The sequence below is a fragment of the Diplotaxodon limnothrissa genome, linkage group LG3 (genome assembly GCF_057381915.1).
Source record: "Diplotaxodon limnothrissa isolate DT_005_m linkage group LG3, D_limnothrissa_male_GT1.1, whole genome shotgun sequence".
Classification (NCBI taxonomy): domain Eukaryota; kingdom Metazoa; phylum Chordata; class Actinopteri; order Cichliformes; family Cichlidae; genus Diplotaxodon; species Diplotaxodon limnothrissa.
Window position 1 is genome coordinate 60,998,511 of NC_140598.1, and position 19,651 is coordinate 61,018,161.

The 19,651-nt window shown below is 40.5% G+C and overlaps 2 protein-coding genes and 1 pseudogene across 3 annotated transcripts; all 3 read left to right on the top strand.

The window, feature by feature from the left end:
- The window catches only part of LOC146636773 (uncharacterized), a 34,161-nt pseudogene extending 33,232 nt beyond the window's left edge, over positions 1–929 (top strand).
- A 2,511-nt stretch (positions 930–3,440) lies between these two features.
- Positions 3,441–7,033, top strand: LOC146636774 (E3 ubiquitin-protein ligase TRIM39-like). Its single transcript, XM_085351041.1, has 8 exons — positions 3,441–3,622; positions 4,172–4,751; positions 4,854–4,949; positions 5,442–5,675; positions 5,883–6,030; positions 6,179–6,205; positions 6,347–6,492; positions 6,602–7,033. Exons 1-8 carry the CDS (start codon positions 3,441–3,443, stop codon positions 7,031–7,033), a joined length of 1,845 nt encoding a protein of 614 aa, XP_085207167.1.
- A 1,514-nt stretch (positions 7,034–8,547) lies between these two features.
- On the top strand, positions 8,548–17,666 carry rpgrip1 (RPGR interacting protein 1). Of its 2 annotated transcripts, none has more exons than XM_085351042.1 (30): positions 8,548–8,635; positions 8,861–8,914; positions 9,020–9,140; positions 9,353–9,558; positions 9,651–9,753; positions 9,943–10,083; positions 10,880–10,985; positions 11,074–11,097; positions 11,199–11,345; positions 11,463–11,536; positions 11,651–11,856; positions 11,945–12,051; positions 12,139–12,189; positions 12,283–12,462; positions 12,555–12,672; positions 12,825–12,988; positions 13,069–13,414; positions 13,511–13,671; positions 14,000–14,232; positions 14,327–14,442; positions 14,717–14,937; positions 15,026–15,067; positions 15,148–15,332; positions 15,816–15,894; positions 16,021–16,084; positions 16,218–16,312; positions 16,472–16,661; positions 16,752–16,836; positions 16,951–17,078; positions 17,443–17,666. In XM_085351042.1, exons 1-30 carry the CDS (start codon positions 8,548–8,550, stop codon positions 17,664–17,666), a joined length of 4,059 nt encoding a protein of 1,352 aa, XP_085207168.1. The 2 variants fall into 2 exon arrangements, with proteins under 2 accessions (XP_085207168.1, XP_085207169.1); XM_085351043.1 differs by having other exon boundaries at positions 9,023–9,140.
- The last annotated feature ends 1,985 nt before the right edge of the window (positions 17,667–19,651 follow it).

The following is a 19,651-nucleotide window of genomic DNA, read 5'->3' on the forward strand; positions in this document are numbered from 1 at the left end:
GCAATGTGAAAACTGTTCTGTGATCAGTGCTCAGTTCAAAAGCCTGTATCCTTGATGGTATGGGTGCTTTGGTACACTAGTGCCTAGGACATATTGACAGACTCTTGTGAAAGGTAGAGGTGATGTTACACATTGTTAACCATCACATTCAAAAAAATTCAATTTAATATATATTTTTTAAATCGTACGTTTTTCTTTTTTCCAGGTAGAAGAAGTTATTTTTAATATTGTTTTGTGGAAAAAATATGGGTTTATGAGATTTGGAAAATAGTGCAATCTGTTTTTATTTGCATTTTAAATAGGGCCCCAACATTTTAATTAATTTTAAAAACAGAAGCTCGGAAAATAATCCTGATGTCAGGATAAAGCAAGACAAAATACTCACTTAAAAATGTATAGAATGTAAATATAATTGAGAAATTATGAAATAAGAACAATATTGTAATGAGGTCATATGTTCTTGGTTAACTCTACTTCAGATAGTTAAATAAAATAATAATTGCTGAATTTAATTCATAAATAAAGATTTCATGAAATCATAATAACGAACATCATAGTATTGTTTTATGTACTGAAATGAAAAGTAATACATAGTTATTTTAAAAGAGTACATTATCGTTTAAAATGATCTTTTTATTATTTTATGTAAAAATTGTGATTTTGTATCAACAGACTTTATCATCGGACTGAACATGAGACTGAAGTCATTTCCTCAGCTGTCAGACTCAGAAATTCAGGATATACTGGAGGAGGTCAGACTAACCTCTGTTTGATTTTCAGCATCAAGACATTCTTATTTTACTTTCACTTCATCCACTGATTTCCTGTTGTGTGTGCATGTGTTGTTTTTTTCCCCCATCTAGTTCTTCAGAAAAAATGGAATATTGCCACAGTTTTTTTCCCTGAAGGTCCTGAAGGTTAAACCATAACATGAGAAGAGAAAAGAAGTGATTGAATGGAAGTGAACAGATCTATGCAGCAAAGAAGAAAAGAATGTTTCTTAAGTGCCTTTCACATTTATTACTTACTTTCCTCAAAAAGGAACCAAAACAAATTAATTATTTAATTTAAAAAAAAAGACATAAATAAAAGTAGAGATTTTTTTTGCTCTTCATTCTGTGTTCTTTAACAGTAATTGCATAAGTACATGGAGGCAGGACCTCACAGCAAAAGCATACTCCATAATAATAATGTTCATTATTATTATATGTATATATGTATTTTTCATCTATTGTGTTTACTAACATCAAGATGTCACAAGCAAAGACAGACCACAGCAGGGGTGCTCAATACGTCGATCGCGATCGACCAGTCGATCGCAAAGGTAGTATTGGTAGATCGCATGGCATTAAAAAAATAGATGCCAGCCTATCATCCATCCCGTCACTTGATTGATACAGGGAAGCCAGTCAGATGACATCAGAATTTTTCTGACGCTTAGGTCGCTGCGCATGCGCAAACAGCGGCGCGAAGTGTAGTAAAACTGACAAGCTAGTCAGCGAGTTAACTCCAATTTTTAGCTCTCGGTTTTTTCTCTTAAACCTGGCCGTCAGCAGCTACTGTCCGGACTATGCATCCCTGGCTGATTCAATTCAGTGCAAGTCATCAGAATAAATTCAGGTAATGACAAAAAATTTACATAGTTAATTGTGTTGTGAAATATTGGATATTGCGGTTATGCATGTATATACATTGTAGATATAAAGAATCCTCAATATATTTATAAATAAGTATATGTTTTGGATTTTTGTAGTGGGTAGATCATTTTGACTTGGTCATTTTATAAGTAGCTCACATGCGGAAAAAGTGTGAGCACCCCTGGACCACACCATGGCACATGTTTAAATAAGGAAAGTTTATTGATCAAATGTATTTATTAAACAAATAGGTTTAATTTTTTCTCCCCAAAAAATACATGTTCAAAGCAGCAGAAAGGGGACCCAATACCAGACAGAATTGTGAACTCCACTCTGTAGAGTGGGCAGTCATAATGAAGCAGTACACTTTAATTTGTAGATTAAAGCTGTTCTTCATATTTTTGGCCACCAGATGTCACCAGAGATGACTCAAGTAATGAACCGTTTTTTAACACAAGCTTCAATGCTTCAGAAAGCTTAGTTTAGCCATCACTACTACAAACTAAGGAACACGAACTAGGAAATTCATGACATGGCAAAGATGGTAGGGAATGAAATATTCTCTCAGTCTTAGGACATGAACATCTTGGATTTTTATAAATGAAATCAATGTTTTGTTCTTGTCAAACTACTCTTAAATAGAAGTTAGTAGAGTACAAAAATCTGACCAATGAGAAAGATGCTTTATAAAATGAAACTGCAGCGTCTGAGTTGAAGGCAACTGGACTTCTTATTAAGTTCTTGAAGACATTTCATTTTTCATCCAAAAAGCTTTTTCAGTTCTAAAAAGTGATGGTGAGTTTCAGATGGACACATATGGCGTCATTTACCATTATCTCAAAAAGCATTTGTGTCTTCTAACCAAAATGTGAGCCTTTTTACCTTCAAAACAATGATGTGAATATGTACATCTGTGCTGATGAGCTGGGCCTCCTATGTTGTACTATGCATCTGCAGAGTGGGCTCTCCTATGTAAAGGTCTGAGCACTCCTCACTCAATTGCACAGCACACACAGTTCAGTTTGTTTTTATGTGTTTTGTCATTAGGATGAAATAGTTTTTGTCCGAGGGTGTTTCCGGGTCACAGAGTACCAGCATGCTACGCTTGAAGAACACTCTTCTGTTTCTCCCATGAACTTGCAACATAAAGAACAACAATGTTTTTTTGTTTGTTTTGTTTGTTTGTTTTCCTGAATCTCTTTAGTGTGTGTGTATGTATGTATTAACTTGTCTTTTATTTCAAATTTTGTTTTGTACTTTTTATTGCTTTAAAATATAATAAGCCAACATAGATTTTTTTCAGTCTTTTTTTTCTCTTTTGTGTTCAGCAAATTCAGTCATGTAATCATGTAAGCAAATGTACTATATGAATCAACTCAGCCATTGCCATCGCATCTAAAGCATGCAATGTATCTAAAGGATGCTGAGGATACTTCTGAGGAGGTGAGACTAACCTCTGCTTTTGTTCTTTTTTTCAGTGTCAACACCTCTTAATATTCACTTTAACTGACAATTGACTTTCTGCAGCACCAAGATTTTTTCACTGGGCTTATATGTGACATTTTTAAAAAGTAGGCCTTCAGACAGTATGGATCAGTGCTGCGGTTTTCTGAAGATCTTTTCAGCGTGTTGAGCTGTGAATCTATTGCAGGAGTATGAGAAATGGGTAACAGATAAATCATCCGTGTTCAAAAATATAATATATATATATTTTTTTTTTAAATCAACATTTAAGGTGTGCGCAATACAAACACAGCAGCAATACATCCATACAAAGAACTGCCACACAATACAAAACCAGCAATGCACCTGATACAGACCTTACTCCTCCCGCCCAGGAACAAAATGCAAAGGAGAAAAAAGAGAATGAGAGGGAGAGTCGTGTGGGTGTGCCAACAGCTGAATAGGGAGGACTTTGGCTTCACAACCACAGTGCTAGTATTATGTTTCGCTGCCTCAGAGATCAGCTTTCGCATTCAGGAAAGGTAAGAGCAAAACACGATGAGAGATGAACTAGATATGACTCAACATTATTTTTTAGATATTTCTGCTCTTGATCTGCTTTCCTTTGTACCAGACAAATAACATACTTTATACTAATATCTGAAGCTGTCAGTTTTTACCCCCTAATGGAATATGTTATACTGAAAAGTTTCCACATCCAAATTACAATGGTTGGAAAAGAAGGAGCCTGTTAGTATGTCTGTTCAGTGTCTCAGGCCCTTTTTTAAAGTTAAGCTTAAAGAGGAAGTGAAAGGCTGAACTATGTCACCATGCAGCTGGACTTTGTCCAGTGAACTGCTTTGAATTGTTTCAAACCATTGATAAGGAGGTTTGTGCGTCTGGCTCTATTCCAAGTACTTACAGAGCTGACAATATGGGAAATGCCTTGAAAAATGACCTTGATCTACGTTTGAGGTCATTTGTTAGCCTTGTAAATGTCCCAGTGTTACCAATAGTGACTTTCTCAGTGACTCAGAAAGTAAATGATTAATGTTTTCTAAGCTCTCTCCTCTCTAATGTTCTTTCTTTAGCTCTGAGGCGATGGCTTCCAATAGTTTTCGTCTGTCAGAGGTGCAGTTTCAGTGTTCCATCTGCCAAGATGTTTTCTCAGAGCCCGTCTCCATCCCCTGCGGTCACAGCTTCTGCTTCACCTGCATCACAACACACTGGGACGTTAGCCGTGCAATTAGCTGCCCCAAATGTCACACAGTCTTTGAAGGCCGCCCTGAGCTTTGTGAAAACTCTTTTGCGAAGGAAATTTCAGAGCAGATCCGAGCGAGAAGGCAGAACGGCGTGATTGCAGCGACAGAAAAAGTCATCTATTGCGATGTGTGCACAGGAACGAAAACTGAGGCACAGAAATCATGCCTCACGTGTCTGACTTCGTACTGCGAGATGCACCTGGAGCCTCACCTGAGAGTTGCCACCTTGAGGATTCACAAGCTGATTGAACCCGTGGCAATGCTGCAGAACAGGATGTGTAAAAAGCACCAAAGGCTTTTGGAGCTGTTCTGCAGAAGTGACCAGAGGTGTGTTTGTGTGCTGTGCACCGAAACCGACCACCGCTCTCACAAAACGGTCCCAGTGGAACGAGAAAGCCAAGAGAGGAAGGTGTGAACTCCTCCGCAGCACTGAACTCTTGTTAAATTAAATGCTAAACTCTGGCATAAGACTGTAACTATTTAAAGGTTATGTCCTCGTTTTAACGTTTAGGTGCAGATGAAGAGAATCGAGGGTGATGTTCAGCAAATGATCCAGGACAGACTGCAGAAAGTGGAGGAGATTAAACGATGTGTGGAGCTCAGCAAAGTGAGTTAACATAAGAGCATAGAATATCTGGAGGTTTAAGCCTCTCAGGCTGTGATTAAAGCACCTAGAAACTGGCACCATTCCATAACAATGGACCGTGAGCTCAGTTTCATCATCATTAATATGCAAATTGTCGTGACCACTGATCAATCAGCACATTGTAAGACAGTTAGGCCCTTTCTCAGTTCAGTTCTCAGATCGTCCCCCTGTCTCCCAGTTGGCATTCCTCCCTGTCCAGGGTGTGAAATCTCCTGGACATTGTCAGGCAATGGTGCTGGTTTCGGTCATTATGTAAGTTCCCTGAGACTGATGAACTCACTTAAATGAGTGACAACACTGAAAACACAATGTTCAGATGGACACAATCAACTGTCTGGGTTCTGTATTGTTCTGCTTGGAAGCCACATGTGTTCAAATGGATCTACTGCTGAACCTTTTGCTGCCCTGAGGAAAAATGTGTTTTTGTTTGTATTTGCTTAATGCCCTCTATAGGTAAATTCAAAGAGAGACATAGAGAGAAGCGTGCAGGTTTTCTCCGCTCTCATTCGTACCATGGAGAGAAATCAAGCCGAGCTGGTGGAGATGATCCAGAGGAGGCAGGCGGCAGCGGAGCAGAGGGCAGACAGGCTCGTTGCAGAACTTGAGCTGGAAATCACTGAACTGCAGAGGAGAAGAAGTGAAATGGAGCAGCTTTTTCACACAGATGACCACCTCCATCTCATACAGGTTAGGAATTTAGTTTATTTTCCAGAAGGTGGGGAGGTAGACAGAAAAAACACATGGGAAGTGGCTCCAATTCAGTGGGAGATGGATCATTTGTCATTGTTTTGCTGTTATTGTATCCAGTTACAAAAAGCAGGATTTTTTTTAAGTCATCCTACTTTGTATTTTAAATCATTTCTTTTAAAGTAAGTTTTCTCTTCTTTGTGTCAGAGGTTTCCAGCTCTGAGTTCTCCTCCATCGGCCAAATCCTGCTCTGAAATCATCGTCCATGCAGACACCAGTTTGGGGATATTACGCAGAGCAGTGGTCAACATTGTGCAGCAGCTGCAATCGGAGCTGAAAAAACTTTCCATTCAAGGTTCATATCTATTCAGCTTTTTTTATGTATTTGTTTGTTGTCAACATCATTACATTAAATGACTGAACAGCTGCTTTCAAACAACATCGCAATCAAAGATCACACATGGGTGGAGTATTTTTGACCGTATGTTCTGATCTTTTTGCAGAGCATGAGAAGATTCAGCAGTATGCAGGTAAGAGTGTTCACTGTTAACTGTCATGAAAGGGAACATTTATATTTCCTGCTTTGACAAAACAGAAAACCACACAAAAATCTTTTCTTATTAGAAATAAGAGGCTAATAAAGTCCCGCATGAACTGTGTCTTCCTACCAGCTGATGTTCAGCTGGACCCCAGGACAGCCAACCCTTGGCTGGTTTTATCACAGGATGGGAGGCAGGTCTGGGATGGAGAGGCTGAACAAAACGTGGCCGACATACCAGAGCGTTTTGACACGGCGCCATGTGTCCTCGCCCTCAAGGTAATTAAAGATGTAGCAGGTTCCCCTTTAAACATTTTGTCTTTTTGTTGCTCTCTGTGATACACGGAAAAATGGGCAGTCAGTGATGTGTAGCTCTCTCCTTAAACAGGGATTCACCACAGGAAGGCACTACTGGGAGGTGGATGTCGGAGACAAGACAGCGTGGGATCTAGGTGTAGCTAAAGAATCAGTCAACAGGAAAGGTTTGATCACACTGTGTCCAGAAGATGGTTATTGGACTATCTGTTTGAGGAAGGGCAGTGAGTACCGGGCATGTGCTGGACAGGCAGAGCTGTTGTGCCTCGCTCAGAGACCACATGTCGTTGGGGTGTTTTTGGATTATGAGGAAGGCAGGGTGTCATTTTACGACGCAGAGACCCAGTCACACATCTATTCTTTCAAATGCGTCCAATTCACCGACGCCATGCTTCCCTTTTTTAACCCTGACATGAGTGACAACGGCAGCAACAAATCGCCACTTATCATCCGCCAAGTCAGTGGAATTGATGAAGGCAAGGACTTAGATGACATCACTATATGATGTACGTCGGTCTGGGATTGTTTGTGTTTTTTTGCATTAAACTGTTCCCTGTTTTGTAATGCATGAAGATATTTTTAAACATTTAAAAACTGCATGCAAATTCTAAAGTTAGTATTAAATTTTTGAATGAAACTGTTCATAAAAAATACTCCTTTCTCAATAAATATCTCAAACTCTACTTGCTTTGCTTAGCAACTGTAAAATAATGATTTCTACATATAGGATATATTGTATTCTGGCTTGTATACTAGAGAATTCATCCTTTTACTTCTATCAGCTGTCACATCATCAATAAACACTAGTGACTGTACATGTCCATGCCATAACACTGGTCCCACCACATGCTTCTGATCATCAACTGTTTCTTTCCTTCTCCACACGTTTCTCCTCCCATCATCCTGATACAAGTTCGTCTTGGTTTCATCTGTTTTCTGGCCTTCCCGTTCTTGAGTGTTACAGCTCTAATGTTCTTGTAAATCCTTGTATTTAAAACAACACTGAAAATCTATAGCATACAAATGCAACACAATGAATTGACTGAATCATCTTCGTATGTCCTTTTCATTTGTATAATAAACCATCAGGCCATGAAACTGCTTGTCAGTCAATTTATTCTTAGCCTCTGAAAATACTGTAATAAAAGTGACCTTGAGTAGAAAAGCACTACATGAGAACCATACTCGTGTTTTTCAATCAGCTGCTGTTATCTGTTGTATATGCTTACAGCCTCCACCCACGTATTTATTATCTGCTTCCCTTGTGCTTCAGTAAACAGATCTGAGACCTGCTTCACTCTAATAACAGCTCTCCTCAGTCATTATAACCTAACTACAAACTGATTTCAGAGCACATCTTAATCTACAATCTGATGCTCGCTAATCAGATTATCATGGAAATAGGATTAGCATCCACGCATGTGGAACACTGCTTCAAGATTGGACCACGACTACTATATACTAATGTTTCTCACTGAATTACATCTATGCACGGAAATATATTAACATAGATCTAAAGTAGAAAGCATCTCTCTGTGAAGACTAAGCTAACAGAGGTTGGGAAGGAACGAAAGAAGAAAGTCTTAAGAGGGATTAAACCTGGACAGGACGGACAGACATAAATCCTGCCTGGTTGTGCTGGACACCGGGCTCAAGCAGGAAACACCACACAATTCTCACACGGTGAGTTAAATAGTTCTTATTAGGAAATCTTTCAGTGTTGAAGTCTGAATTCTTTAACATAAACTGTTAGCTTTTCTGGGCATTGAGCACATTACAGTTTAAAGTAGTCACTTTGGAATATCTTTAAAAACAGTTAGACTGTAGAGACCCTACAATTATTCTCTGTTTTTAATTGTTTATTGCCGTTTAGTGTAGTTACCATAGTGAAACTTTAAAACGTGTCATATTTGCAGTATTAAGGTCTTTCGTCTTCAGCAATTCAACCTCATTTGAACCAAATTCAGGTTTTGTAAGGCTGAAGGTTTCTGAGAAGATGAGTCTGTGATGAGCGGTGTAATGTCGCCGGTGGTGGACGAGACAGCTGGGGACCTCCCAGTGAGGGATGTGGGCCTGATGAGAGGGGGACTGATGCCAACTGTCCCAGGTTGGTTTGTACTGATATGTGTTTTTGTCTGTCATTAAAAACACAACTTGAAGAAAATAAACCAAAACCTTGAAGTACAAGCATCAAAGAGATAATGCCAATGAATGTTACAATTTAGCTTTGCATTAAGTCTCAGTTTATTAATTATGAGCAGGGTTTAGGCAATAAATAAACTGTAAATCATTAGGAATAACTGCAAATATCGCCTCATTGCCATCTTCTCAGATACTCTACGGGATGTCAAGTCCTGGAAGAAGCATCATGTCATGAGGACAAAAGGTAAAAGCACTTCAGGTTTTTATAGTCTGTATGGAAGTCGCACAACAGAATCTTCAGTTTTCATGTCTGTGTGTGCTTTCTCTGTGTCTCCATCTCCCTGTCCAGCAGACCCTCAGCGCCTTTTTCGATTTCCCAGAGAGCACCTGGAGGACCTGTGCCTCCGACTGCAGGAGGAGAACAGTGTGCTAAAACAACACACACGCACCCAGGACCAGAGACTACGCAGGTAACACACGCAAAATACACTTTTTGTACCTGATTCCATACATTTGAACAACGTGGAGCATATTAATGAAAATTTATTTACTGGCAATAAGATGAAAGTAATATTGAAACTCCAAAGAGAGATTAAGGAGTGCCTTTTGCACTTTTTAAAGGCACTTACTGAACACCTGTCAGCCAAACTGTGGCCAATTAAACCTCTCTGCTTTGCCTCAGTATGTCTGCTAGGCTAATGCGTCTTCGTCAGACCAGTCCTGGCTCCAGTGGTGTTAAGGAGAGGGACATGGAGGACACAATACAGGAGCTGGAAGCCCGAGTGGCAATGCTGGAGAGCCAGAAAGGAGTGCTGCAGAACAAACTCAGCCTGGCCAAGCAGCACATTATGGACCTGGGAGCTCGCACACCCTACAAATTCAGTAAAGGTGTGTGCAACAGCAACAACAACAAGAATAGAGGCCGCAGTGATTCCCTCTTAAATCTCTTTATTTTCCTTCCCTGGTCTTCGTGTTGTTAGGTAAAAATCTGGACGGAGACGGTGGAATGAGGAGGGCAGCCCAGACTGCACCACCTCGATATGGCCCTACACTGGAAGACACCAGGGCAGAGATGGAGAGGTTGTAAGTGTCCCATGTGTGATGTGCTAAATGACCAAATGATCCATTAGCTACAGCAGATCATCCTTTAGCGTGACATGACTGACCACACTCTTGCGTAGCTGAAGTAAATCACATGACGCACATTAATAAGCGACAAGGAAAACATCTGCGCTAAAAGCCTCTGAATCTCACTGTGTCTTTCCCACCCAGCAGGTCCACTATGACAGAACAGGTGAGGGTGGCAGAGCTGGAACTAACTGCCCAGGCGCTCAGAGACTCGCTGAGAGAGAAAGAGAAAGAGATTGAGGGGACCTTTCGAGAGATGAGGAAGCAACAGGCCGACAGACACCGGTAGCTACAGCAGAGACATCACAGAGACAATAATGAAACAATTAAATAAAACAGGATAATTGATGTTACTGCATTTTTTGAAAGGCTTTTTAGGGGATATTTATGTTCACTGTGAGAATAACTGTGAATGCTCAGCATGACAGCATCCTAGTTTGACTTAATTTGCTTGAGCCGTTTGTAGCAAGAACATCAAATGGCAGCATTGTAGAGCTAAGTGCCTTTGTGCATGATACAGCATGTATCCTCTCAGCATATCATACAATAATCTCACACGTTGTATCACGGCTGTGCACTCGAATTGAGTTGAGCCCTTTGTGCTCACTTTCACACTCTACCAGACAAGCTTTGCGCAGTTCACCAGTGAGTGAATCAGCTGATTTAAAATAAGTCTTGTTTATGTTTTACTGGGCTTCGGCACAGCCTGTCCGTTCAACCCACTCACTGTCTGAAAGCTCACTGTGTGTCGTAGCTCCTCAGTCTCCCTTTTTGAACTTTCTTCTTATTGGCTGCAAATTGCAAACAGAAGGTGTGAGCAAACACCAGGATTGTTCCCTCTCTTTGTCATCAACAAAAACTGAAAAAGCAAAAACAGAGCTGTCTGAGATGAAGCCTTGTTTAAAGCGTTCATCATGTTTGAGCATCCACTGATGTAACGGTGAGGACAGAAAATAAACCTGTGATCTTAAACTTTAAACACAAACATAAGCAAACACTTGCATTTTTGCTTTTTTTTTTTTAAAAAGAACATAAGTAAATTCATCCATGAAATATGTCCAAAATGATTTGTCTCTACCAGAATAACTATCAGGGAGAATGTGGATTTAATCCGTCTGCAAAAGCAGCTTTCAGAAAAGAGTGCTGCCCTGAGAGTTACACAGGAGAAATTCACCAACCTGCAAGAGGTCAGAAACACTGTCTGTCAAACATTTCTTTTCTTATGTCACAGGAACTTCTTTTTTCAGCTTACTAGACATTTTGCTTTTCTTCTAGGCGTATGAGAATCAGCTAGAAGAGGTAAAGGTCTCAGCACACTGATAAAGTTCAGCTGATGTTTCAGGTAAGTAAAATTTGAAAAAGCGCTAATCGTAATTTTGACTGCCATGTTTTTATATCAGACTCAGAGATCAATGAGGGAAAGTCAAGGAGCTCTGCTGGGGAAAGCTGAGGAACTGACCGAACAACTGAAACAGGAAAGACAAAAAGCTCTGGAACTAGAGGGACAGCTTACCAACACGACCCTGTCTCTGCAGACCCTCGACAAGGTACGCTACCTCATCTGCAGGAACAAATCTAAGAGAGAACCTCAAAGATGACAGAAGGATGTCTATGGGTCATTACCAAAAATCTGGAGATCATATAATATATAATTTCTCTATCAGCTGCAGGAGAGGATATCAGACCTGGAAGGAGAGAGGGACCTGATTAAAAGAAATTATGACACGCTGCTAGAAAGGTAAAAGAGTATGTGCTTCAAGACCAAAGAAAGTTATTAATTCCAATATAAACCACAAAACATCACCTGTTGTTTCAGTGGTTATTTAAACCTTTTTTTCCACCCTTTTTTCAGTACTTTATCTTCTCAAAGCACCCATGATCACCAGGTGGAAAAACAGAAAGAAGTGCTCCAGACAAGCGAGAAGCTCGGGGGAAATATCAGCAGGATGGAGGAAATGCTGCTCGCAGAGCAGGAAGACAGGCGCAGGCTGGAAGTAGAGAAGGAGAAACTGAGACGAGAGAAGGAGATACTGGAGGAGCAGATGGAGCAAGAAAGAGGTCTCTTCATTTCTCGGCATGTGCTCGTCCAAAGCAAACAGGTTGTGTAATAACAACCCCGTTTGTTCATTTCTGTTGTTACATTTAGAGCTTTCCTTGTCTATGAGAGACAAACAAGAGCAGCTGGAACAGGAGGTGCTCCGGTACAAGGAGCAGGTCTCTGCTCTGCAGGACAGGCTGGACTCTGTGAGCAAGGTCCGAAGTTTTCAGCAGCTAATTTACACTTTCTGTGTGTTATTGGTGCTTTAAGCACACTTTGTGACACGGTTCCCTCTCTTCCAGGAGTTTGACATGAGCGTTGAGGAGCTGAGCGAAACCCTTCTGCAGATCAAGGTTTGCACTCCGTTGCACCCTGTCAGACAAACAAACCACATAAATTAGTAGATAAATTGCCTTTTTTTTAGCCTCGTGTCGTTTTCACTGCAGGCATTTAGAACGCAGCAGGAGAGCAAGGAGGGTTTGCGCTTCCTCCTGGCTGATGGGAAGTTGGAAGATTCACCCTGCGAGCTGGTGAATATCCAGGCATCTCATGCTGAGTCTGTGCTCGAATTACAGAAAACCAGAAACCTTTTACTGCTGGAGCACCAAATCACTAAAGACCTGCAGGTTTGCACAGCTTTTAAATGCATATGTGAATTATGTGGAACATAGCCGTTATCGCCATTTTTTTTGCAATTTCTCCCATTTTCTTCTCAAAGCAAGAGTTAAGTACAGTCAGCCAGAAGGTGCAGAGAGAGAGAGAGGAGAGCAGGAGGAGGATTGCAGAGAAAGACAAACTGCTATCAAAAAGAGCTCTGCAGATCAACAGTTTACAAGGTGTGACGATGAAAATGACAGCAACCCTTTCTACATTATAGTAACGACAAACAATTGCTAATTAGTTACTCAGACTTACTATTTGACATGCAAGAAATGATGTACATTAGACAGAATCTCCAAACATTTTATTTTCTCCTCTGTACCTAAAGCCCAGTTGAAAGAGTTGGCATACAGCCCCAGGAACTACAAACGTACCATACCAGTACAGTACACCTGGCCAGTTGGAGATCAGGAGGTGGTGCAGCCCATTGAGGATGACATGTCATTCTCTCAGCTCAAGGCTGGGGAATCGCTGCTAGAGATCCACCTGAAGGTAAAGACTCACATCCCGAGCCTGAATCATTTCAAGCTGTTTTCCCAAAGGTTATGATAACTGCTCATTCCCACCACCAGGCTGCAACCTTCACCCCAGCAGGACTGCGTATTATGGGGGGCAACCATCCAGGGGCAGATAAAGGTGAAGATATTGTGAGCTTCTGCACGTACAGCCTGCTGGACTTTGAGATGCACTCTACTCCTCTGGTGTCGGGAAGCCAGCCCAATTATGGCTTCACATCCCGCTACTGCCTGACAGTCCGGGATGTGGGTCGGCTGGGAGGTCAGGGGTCAAGAGTCAGAGTAGAGCTCCACCAGGCATTAGGAGGAGTCCGGTTTGTGACCCACGGAAGTGGACAAATGTCTCTAATGGGTGCCATAGAGAGGAGAGGAGAGCGTATTGGTGGACACGTGAATATTACAGGTGTGTAAAGAGAAGCTGTTTTGTTAATTCCACTGCATAGATGAACAAAAAGATCTCTTAGAAATGTTTTCGTTTTATTTACCGTCTCCCTCTCAGGACACGAGGGTGAAGTTGTCGGTGTTGTGGATTTCTGGGCACGTCTGTTCCCTCCTGCAGAGCCTGTGGCCACTGTGGCAGAGAGTGGAGCTGACTGGAAAACAGTGAGACACAGAAGTCCTGTGCAGATCACGCTTGGGTGGCAAGACAGCATTCATGAGGTAAATCAGAGAGAAGATAAGCTGATGAAAGCACAGTGAATAGTGTGTCCACACTGGGAATACACACAATTTGGCCTTCCAGCTCATACTGCACCTACTGTATGAGCTACATGTATGTTCACATGTGTTAAGGCAAATCTGTGCCCCTTGTCACCTTGTTCAGTATTAGCTTTACAGTTAAGTGTATGTATTTGTTACAAAATGCATTCATTATATTTATTTATTTCCAATTTGAGTCCAGTTTGGGTGAAGTAGCCTTTTAAAGTTGGATGCTCTGCTTCCAAACATGTACAGAATCTATTTATGACTCGATTTATATTTATGGCAGGAGTTACATGACTATGGTGGAGGAATCCCCAATGAACTGGTGGTAATGCTGGAACGCTGTGTGGGCCTCAGCGCTCGATGGCCAGGACTACTTCCTGATGCCTACCTGACATACAGGCTCTACGACCTGCCACCACATGTCTCTCAAACAACTAAGTGCACAGCTGATCCAGTGTTCAATGACGCTACTAGTTACCCACTTGCAATAACAACTGATGTGCTGCAGTACCTCAGGTACGCTAGTTCAAAAGTTTTCTTCTGTTTTTGTTTCTATTTAATCTCACCTTTAGCAGCCTGCTAACTTCACTCAATTGCACTTTTTTCTCAGGTCAAGCAGTCTGTGGGTGTACGTGTTTGATGACAGTGATGACCAGATACCTCCACCTTATCTGGCCAAAACCCCAATACCACTGCGAACCCTGGCTACAGGGAGAGAGATCAGAGGTGAGGGATGGAGAAAAGTAAAAGAACTGCATGATTTTTCTGCATCCATAACTCCAGGAAACATTAATGTAGATGAAGGTGGAAAAAAGTGCTACAAAGTATCTACAAAGTAACACAAATTGGTTTATAATACTTTTATTTAACCTATTTACATGCTTGTTTAGGGAAACTGATCATATACAGGTTGTAAAGTACCATCTGTTTCTGAATCAGTTTTGTAGCATTGCTCAAAAACCAGAAAGGCTGAATATCTCACAAGTTCATATTTTGTCAGGGGATTATGTGCTGAGAGATCCAGCCGGTGGACCTCGAGGCATGGTCAGAGTAATGATGAAATGGAAGTACCCATTTCAGCCACCTGTGGATGCCTTGCTAGGCCGACAGGGAAGCAGAGCGGACATGCAGGGCAGAGCACGGGAGAGCAGTGAAAGGGAGGAGAGGAGACAAGAGAAGGATGATGCATCACAGAGACCCATAGCTAAGCCCAGAGTGAAGGTAAGGAAAGTGCATGATATCTGTGTGTTCAAAGACACTTCCTATCCCCTATAGCTTAAAATCTGTTTTTCTATGGCTTTTTTCACAGACTTGGAAACCTGAGCCTTTGCAGAAAGAGATAAAATCCTGGGTAGGGTTTTAATCTGAAGAATGTGTGGGTGACAGCCATGTTTGTTTGTGCACTGATATACAATATTTGTCGGCTTACAGCCTCGGCCACCACCCACCAAGCAGAGGAGCTCACAAGATGTAAGAGCAGAGCAAACCACCTCTGTGAGGCCAACGTCTACAGACAGAAAGAGGTCTACTAAGAGGTCGCCTGAGCTTTACCAGAGAACACCTCATCTGACACCTGAGCCAAGACTGACCACACCTTCTCATTTACCAGCTACTAAGTAATTTCTTTTTAATACAAGGGGCGCTTCTTAAAGTTGATATCACTGAAAATAGTTACATATGAAAACCAAATAAGATTTTTAAATCCATAATAATCAGTTTTAATTGTTTTAATAATTGACTGGAAGTTTCAAACATCGCTTTTATGATCATCAGCAGAGCTGAGCAGAAACAGCTTAAGATTGACTCTCCCAGAATAGAGTTAACTTCAAGACCTGATATGGACCAAATGTGTAAATAATATGGTAAACAAATATATCAATCACTAAGGGCAGCGGTTCTTTCGCTGGAAACAACACTTTTGACATTTCAAACACCACACAGAGACCTTCATGTTTTGCAAAACCAACTATTTATTGGTACAAAAAATAATCTTTCAGCATCACATTTATTTAAAACAGTTTCATCCATCTGTCACTTATAAGAAATTTTGTAAGAAGAACATGATTCATTTTTTAAAAATATATTAAATCTTATTTAAGGTATTCAGAGAGAACATCTTCCAGACAATCACCCGCCACTGCGTCGAGGGTCAGCTCTGTCAGCGATGCCAGAACTCAGGTCAGCTCAATCACCTTCTTGTATTCAAAACAATGCTGTGAAAAGCTAATTTATGTAAATTTAGAATGAAAAGACACAAATGAGAACTTGATGAATGGGCTCATGTGTTGTCTTTTCTTTTTTCAGGATATTTCCATTGTGGATCAGGTGTCAGTTGTTGAGGGTGAAGACGAGGACAGGAGTGAGAGCGGTAACTATTCATATACAAACAACACACTTGATTTAGGTTGCTTACGGCAATTTATAGCTTTATTCTGCCATTCATTAAACATGCAGAAAAAGGACTGCTCAGTGCTGACAGTGCTTTGATTTTGACTAAACAGCTGCTGCAGAGGACACTGAAGCCCCCGAATCTTCAGAGTCAAGTTCCTCACAAAGTGACATCGTTGTCATACCACCAAAACGAAAAATGAGGAAGGTAACTGTCTGAAAGAATGGAGCAACAACAGACAACAAAGGAAACATTATAATCATACCGCCTTTACTGTGCTCTTCTACATAGTGCTACAGGGGGACACAATATGAGCTTTTATTTTGGAAATAATGTGGAGGCCAACATTTTGTCATTGTATTTCAGGGAGAAAAGCTTCGAGTGGAGATTCTGTCCCTGACTTTTGAACCTTCCTCAAATGTGGCAATGGATAAGTCAGTGCAGCGAGTGTACGTGGAATATCGGCTGCTGGGCATCCCGATGGAGACAACAGAAACACCCATGTCCCTCCGCAAACCTACCAAAGGAGAGGAGATTCACTACAACTTTACACGAGGTAAGAGTTAGTGAGCTGTCCATGTTTGTGCCAATAAGCTTTGAACTTTAAAGATCCTAAATAGACTCAAAATCTCTGTTTCTTTCTCAGTGATTTATGTGGATGGTTCACAGTCAACTCCACTTAGACAGTATCTTTACACGATGTTGGAGGGCACTGACCCCAACCAGGGCAGGTAGTGTTTGCAAATCTGACGTTAAAATCTGACTTAAGAAGTTTAATAATATCTCTGCTATTGAAAAGTCTTGCTTCTAAATGTAAGTTCGTGTGTCTGTATGTGTCACGGCAGGTTAAGGTTCACAGTAGTCAGTGAGCCAATGGACGATAACGAGGAGTGTGTGGACGTTGGACACGCTTTTCTGAACCTACAGGAACTGCTGCTCACAGGAAATGATGTCATTGAACAGCAGCTTGACAGTGCGTGAGGTTTTTTTGAGCAGTGTTTATTAATTGGATATGCCGAAAAGTCTGTTCATCTCGATGCAGAGTTTTCAGTGGGAGAAACATTTCGTCACTCATCCAAGTGACTTCTTCACTCACTCAGTCTGGATGGTTGACGAAACGTTTCTCCCACTGAAACACACATCGAGATTAACAGAATCAACTTTTTGGGATTTCCCTACCTGGATGATTGAGCATGCATGAAGATAAATGGATATTTATTATGTGAAGGAAACCATCAAGACCCTTCACATTAATTCATAGTAGTTAAAATGACTGTTGACTACATCTAATTTGTAGAAATCATAATATTTTTTCAAATGGTTTCTCTTCCTGCCAGTTGTGAGCGTGGATGAAGACGAGGTGATAGGAAGTCTCAAAGTGTCTCTAGAAGCAGCTAAAGTTCTGACTGGGATATACCAGGAATTTCACGAGGAGGACAAGACTGAGAAAGATGAGGAGACAGATGAAGAAGAAGTAGAGGAGGAGGAAGAAGAAGGCAAAGAAAAGAAAAAGGATCAGTTACAAGTGATAGATTATGATGATAACAGTGATTTCTACTGAAAGTAAAAGTGAAGCATGAGGATGAGCCTTGCTTTTTCACTTCCCATTTTAAAGCCTCACCAACATTCCCGATGGAAAGAAATAAAGATTCATTTTTGAAAGACAAAAATCTGTTTGAAGTTTATGTAATTTTGATTTTTTTTCCCCTTTGCTTTTCTCTGCCAAACTCAGAATTTTAAGTGGCCGATTTTATTTGTTCTTTACACAAACAGTGTTCGATTATATGACCAAAAACTAACTGATTTATAGAAAACCTTGGGCCAGCTAGTGTTATTACTGATGGGTCGTTCGCGAACGAAATGGCTCTTAGAGCTGACTCCTTGAAGTGAACGACGCGAGCCGGCTCCTTATCGCAAGCCGTCACGTGGGTTTTTTTTTTCTTTCTTTCTCTCACCCTCTCTCTCGCACTTTTTTTCTGCTTCACTCAGCACGGGAGCCTTGTGCTTTACGCTGGGCAGAGGGGGGAGGGGCGGTAGTTACACTGAGTAGCACAGGAACAGAGCGGGAGGGAGAGAGAGAGAAAGAGCCAGGAACAACAACGTCACATTAGTAAGGTATAGTAATCATCCACAACTATTTTCAGTTGCAGATGATAAAGGACTCAGAAAGTTTATTCATGCAGGCCCATATGACAGAGAATGTGCATCTTCTTTTTGTTTTCATATTTTAATTTATATTTAATTGTGTTGTGGTTTGTAGTGTTTTGTGTTGTTTCATTTTAAATTTGTTTAAAAAGAAAAAGCTGAAAATTTAAATAGTTAAAAGTTGAAATGTGAATAGTTGATTTTTGTATTATATGATTTATTTATTACATTTTATGTGGAGTGAATAAATAAAAGTATATTTACGGTGGCCCCTAGTGACAAAACACGTACAAACTCCAAAACACGTAAAAACTCCGAAGCACATAAAAACTCAAAACACGTACAAAAGAACAACAGAAGTGCTCCAGGATGCTGGGCGCAGTGTTGAGCTTTTGTTACCTAGTGGCTACACAAGCCAGCAAGTACCAACGACCGGATTTGGTGTGTGGTAGTAACAGGTAAATGAACTTTTTTTTAAATTATTTGACTATATACGAGTGCCTGTGTATAAATACACAAACAATACACACATGCTTTCAATTGTGTAATTTAAGTGATCTAGTAGCTCTGCTTTGGAAGTTCAGTTCATGCTAGAAATGTGTTTTGGAGTTTGTACGTGGTTTGTCTCTAGGGGCCACCGCATATATTTATATATAAACATATATAAATAAAACCACTTTTTTTTTACGTTAGTAATTCCTTTTGTGCATAATTTTATATTATTGTTAATAATAAATTAATTAAAGCAACAAAACAACCCGATGAGCCGGTCGGAGCCGAAAGAGCCGACTCTTTTTAGTGAGCCGAACCGAAAGAGCCGGGTCTCTAAAAAGAGCCTGAAATCCCATCACTAAGTGTTATCACAGTAAAGAGATTGTTTTTGAAGTAGGAAATGGCTTAACAGGCACAAGAAGAGGCGTGGTTGTAATTCCATATGTGCACGTATATTTAAAAAAAAATAACTATTCATATTGTTAATTTTTTTTTTAATTTTTAAAAGCATCTAATATCTCTCTAATATTAATTAAATTAATTTTTTTTCTTTATTAAGTAATTTATTTTTCATTTTAAAATTAGTGTCGACCCATTAAGGTAGCGCACAGTCGTTAAAAGCACCATTTAATTGGCGACACCTGCAGTTTGGGGGTGTGCTTGAAACTCCGGAGTGAAATATTTGTAATTTTTCTTTTTTTCTTTTTTTTTTAATTCACATCAACTTTAAACTTTTAAAACACTAAGTGGTTGAGGAGGCTGTCGCAACTTCGGGCCTTAAAACTAAAAACTTAGTGGCGCAAGAGCCACTTCAGAGGAAATTTGGCTAACGCTAGCTAAACGCTAGCTAAGCTGGTTGAAAAATAACACTGAACACCAACACATAGCATTTACAAGAGGCTGGAATTA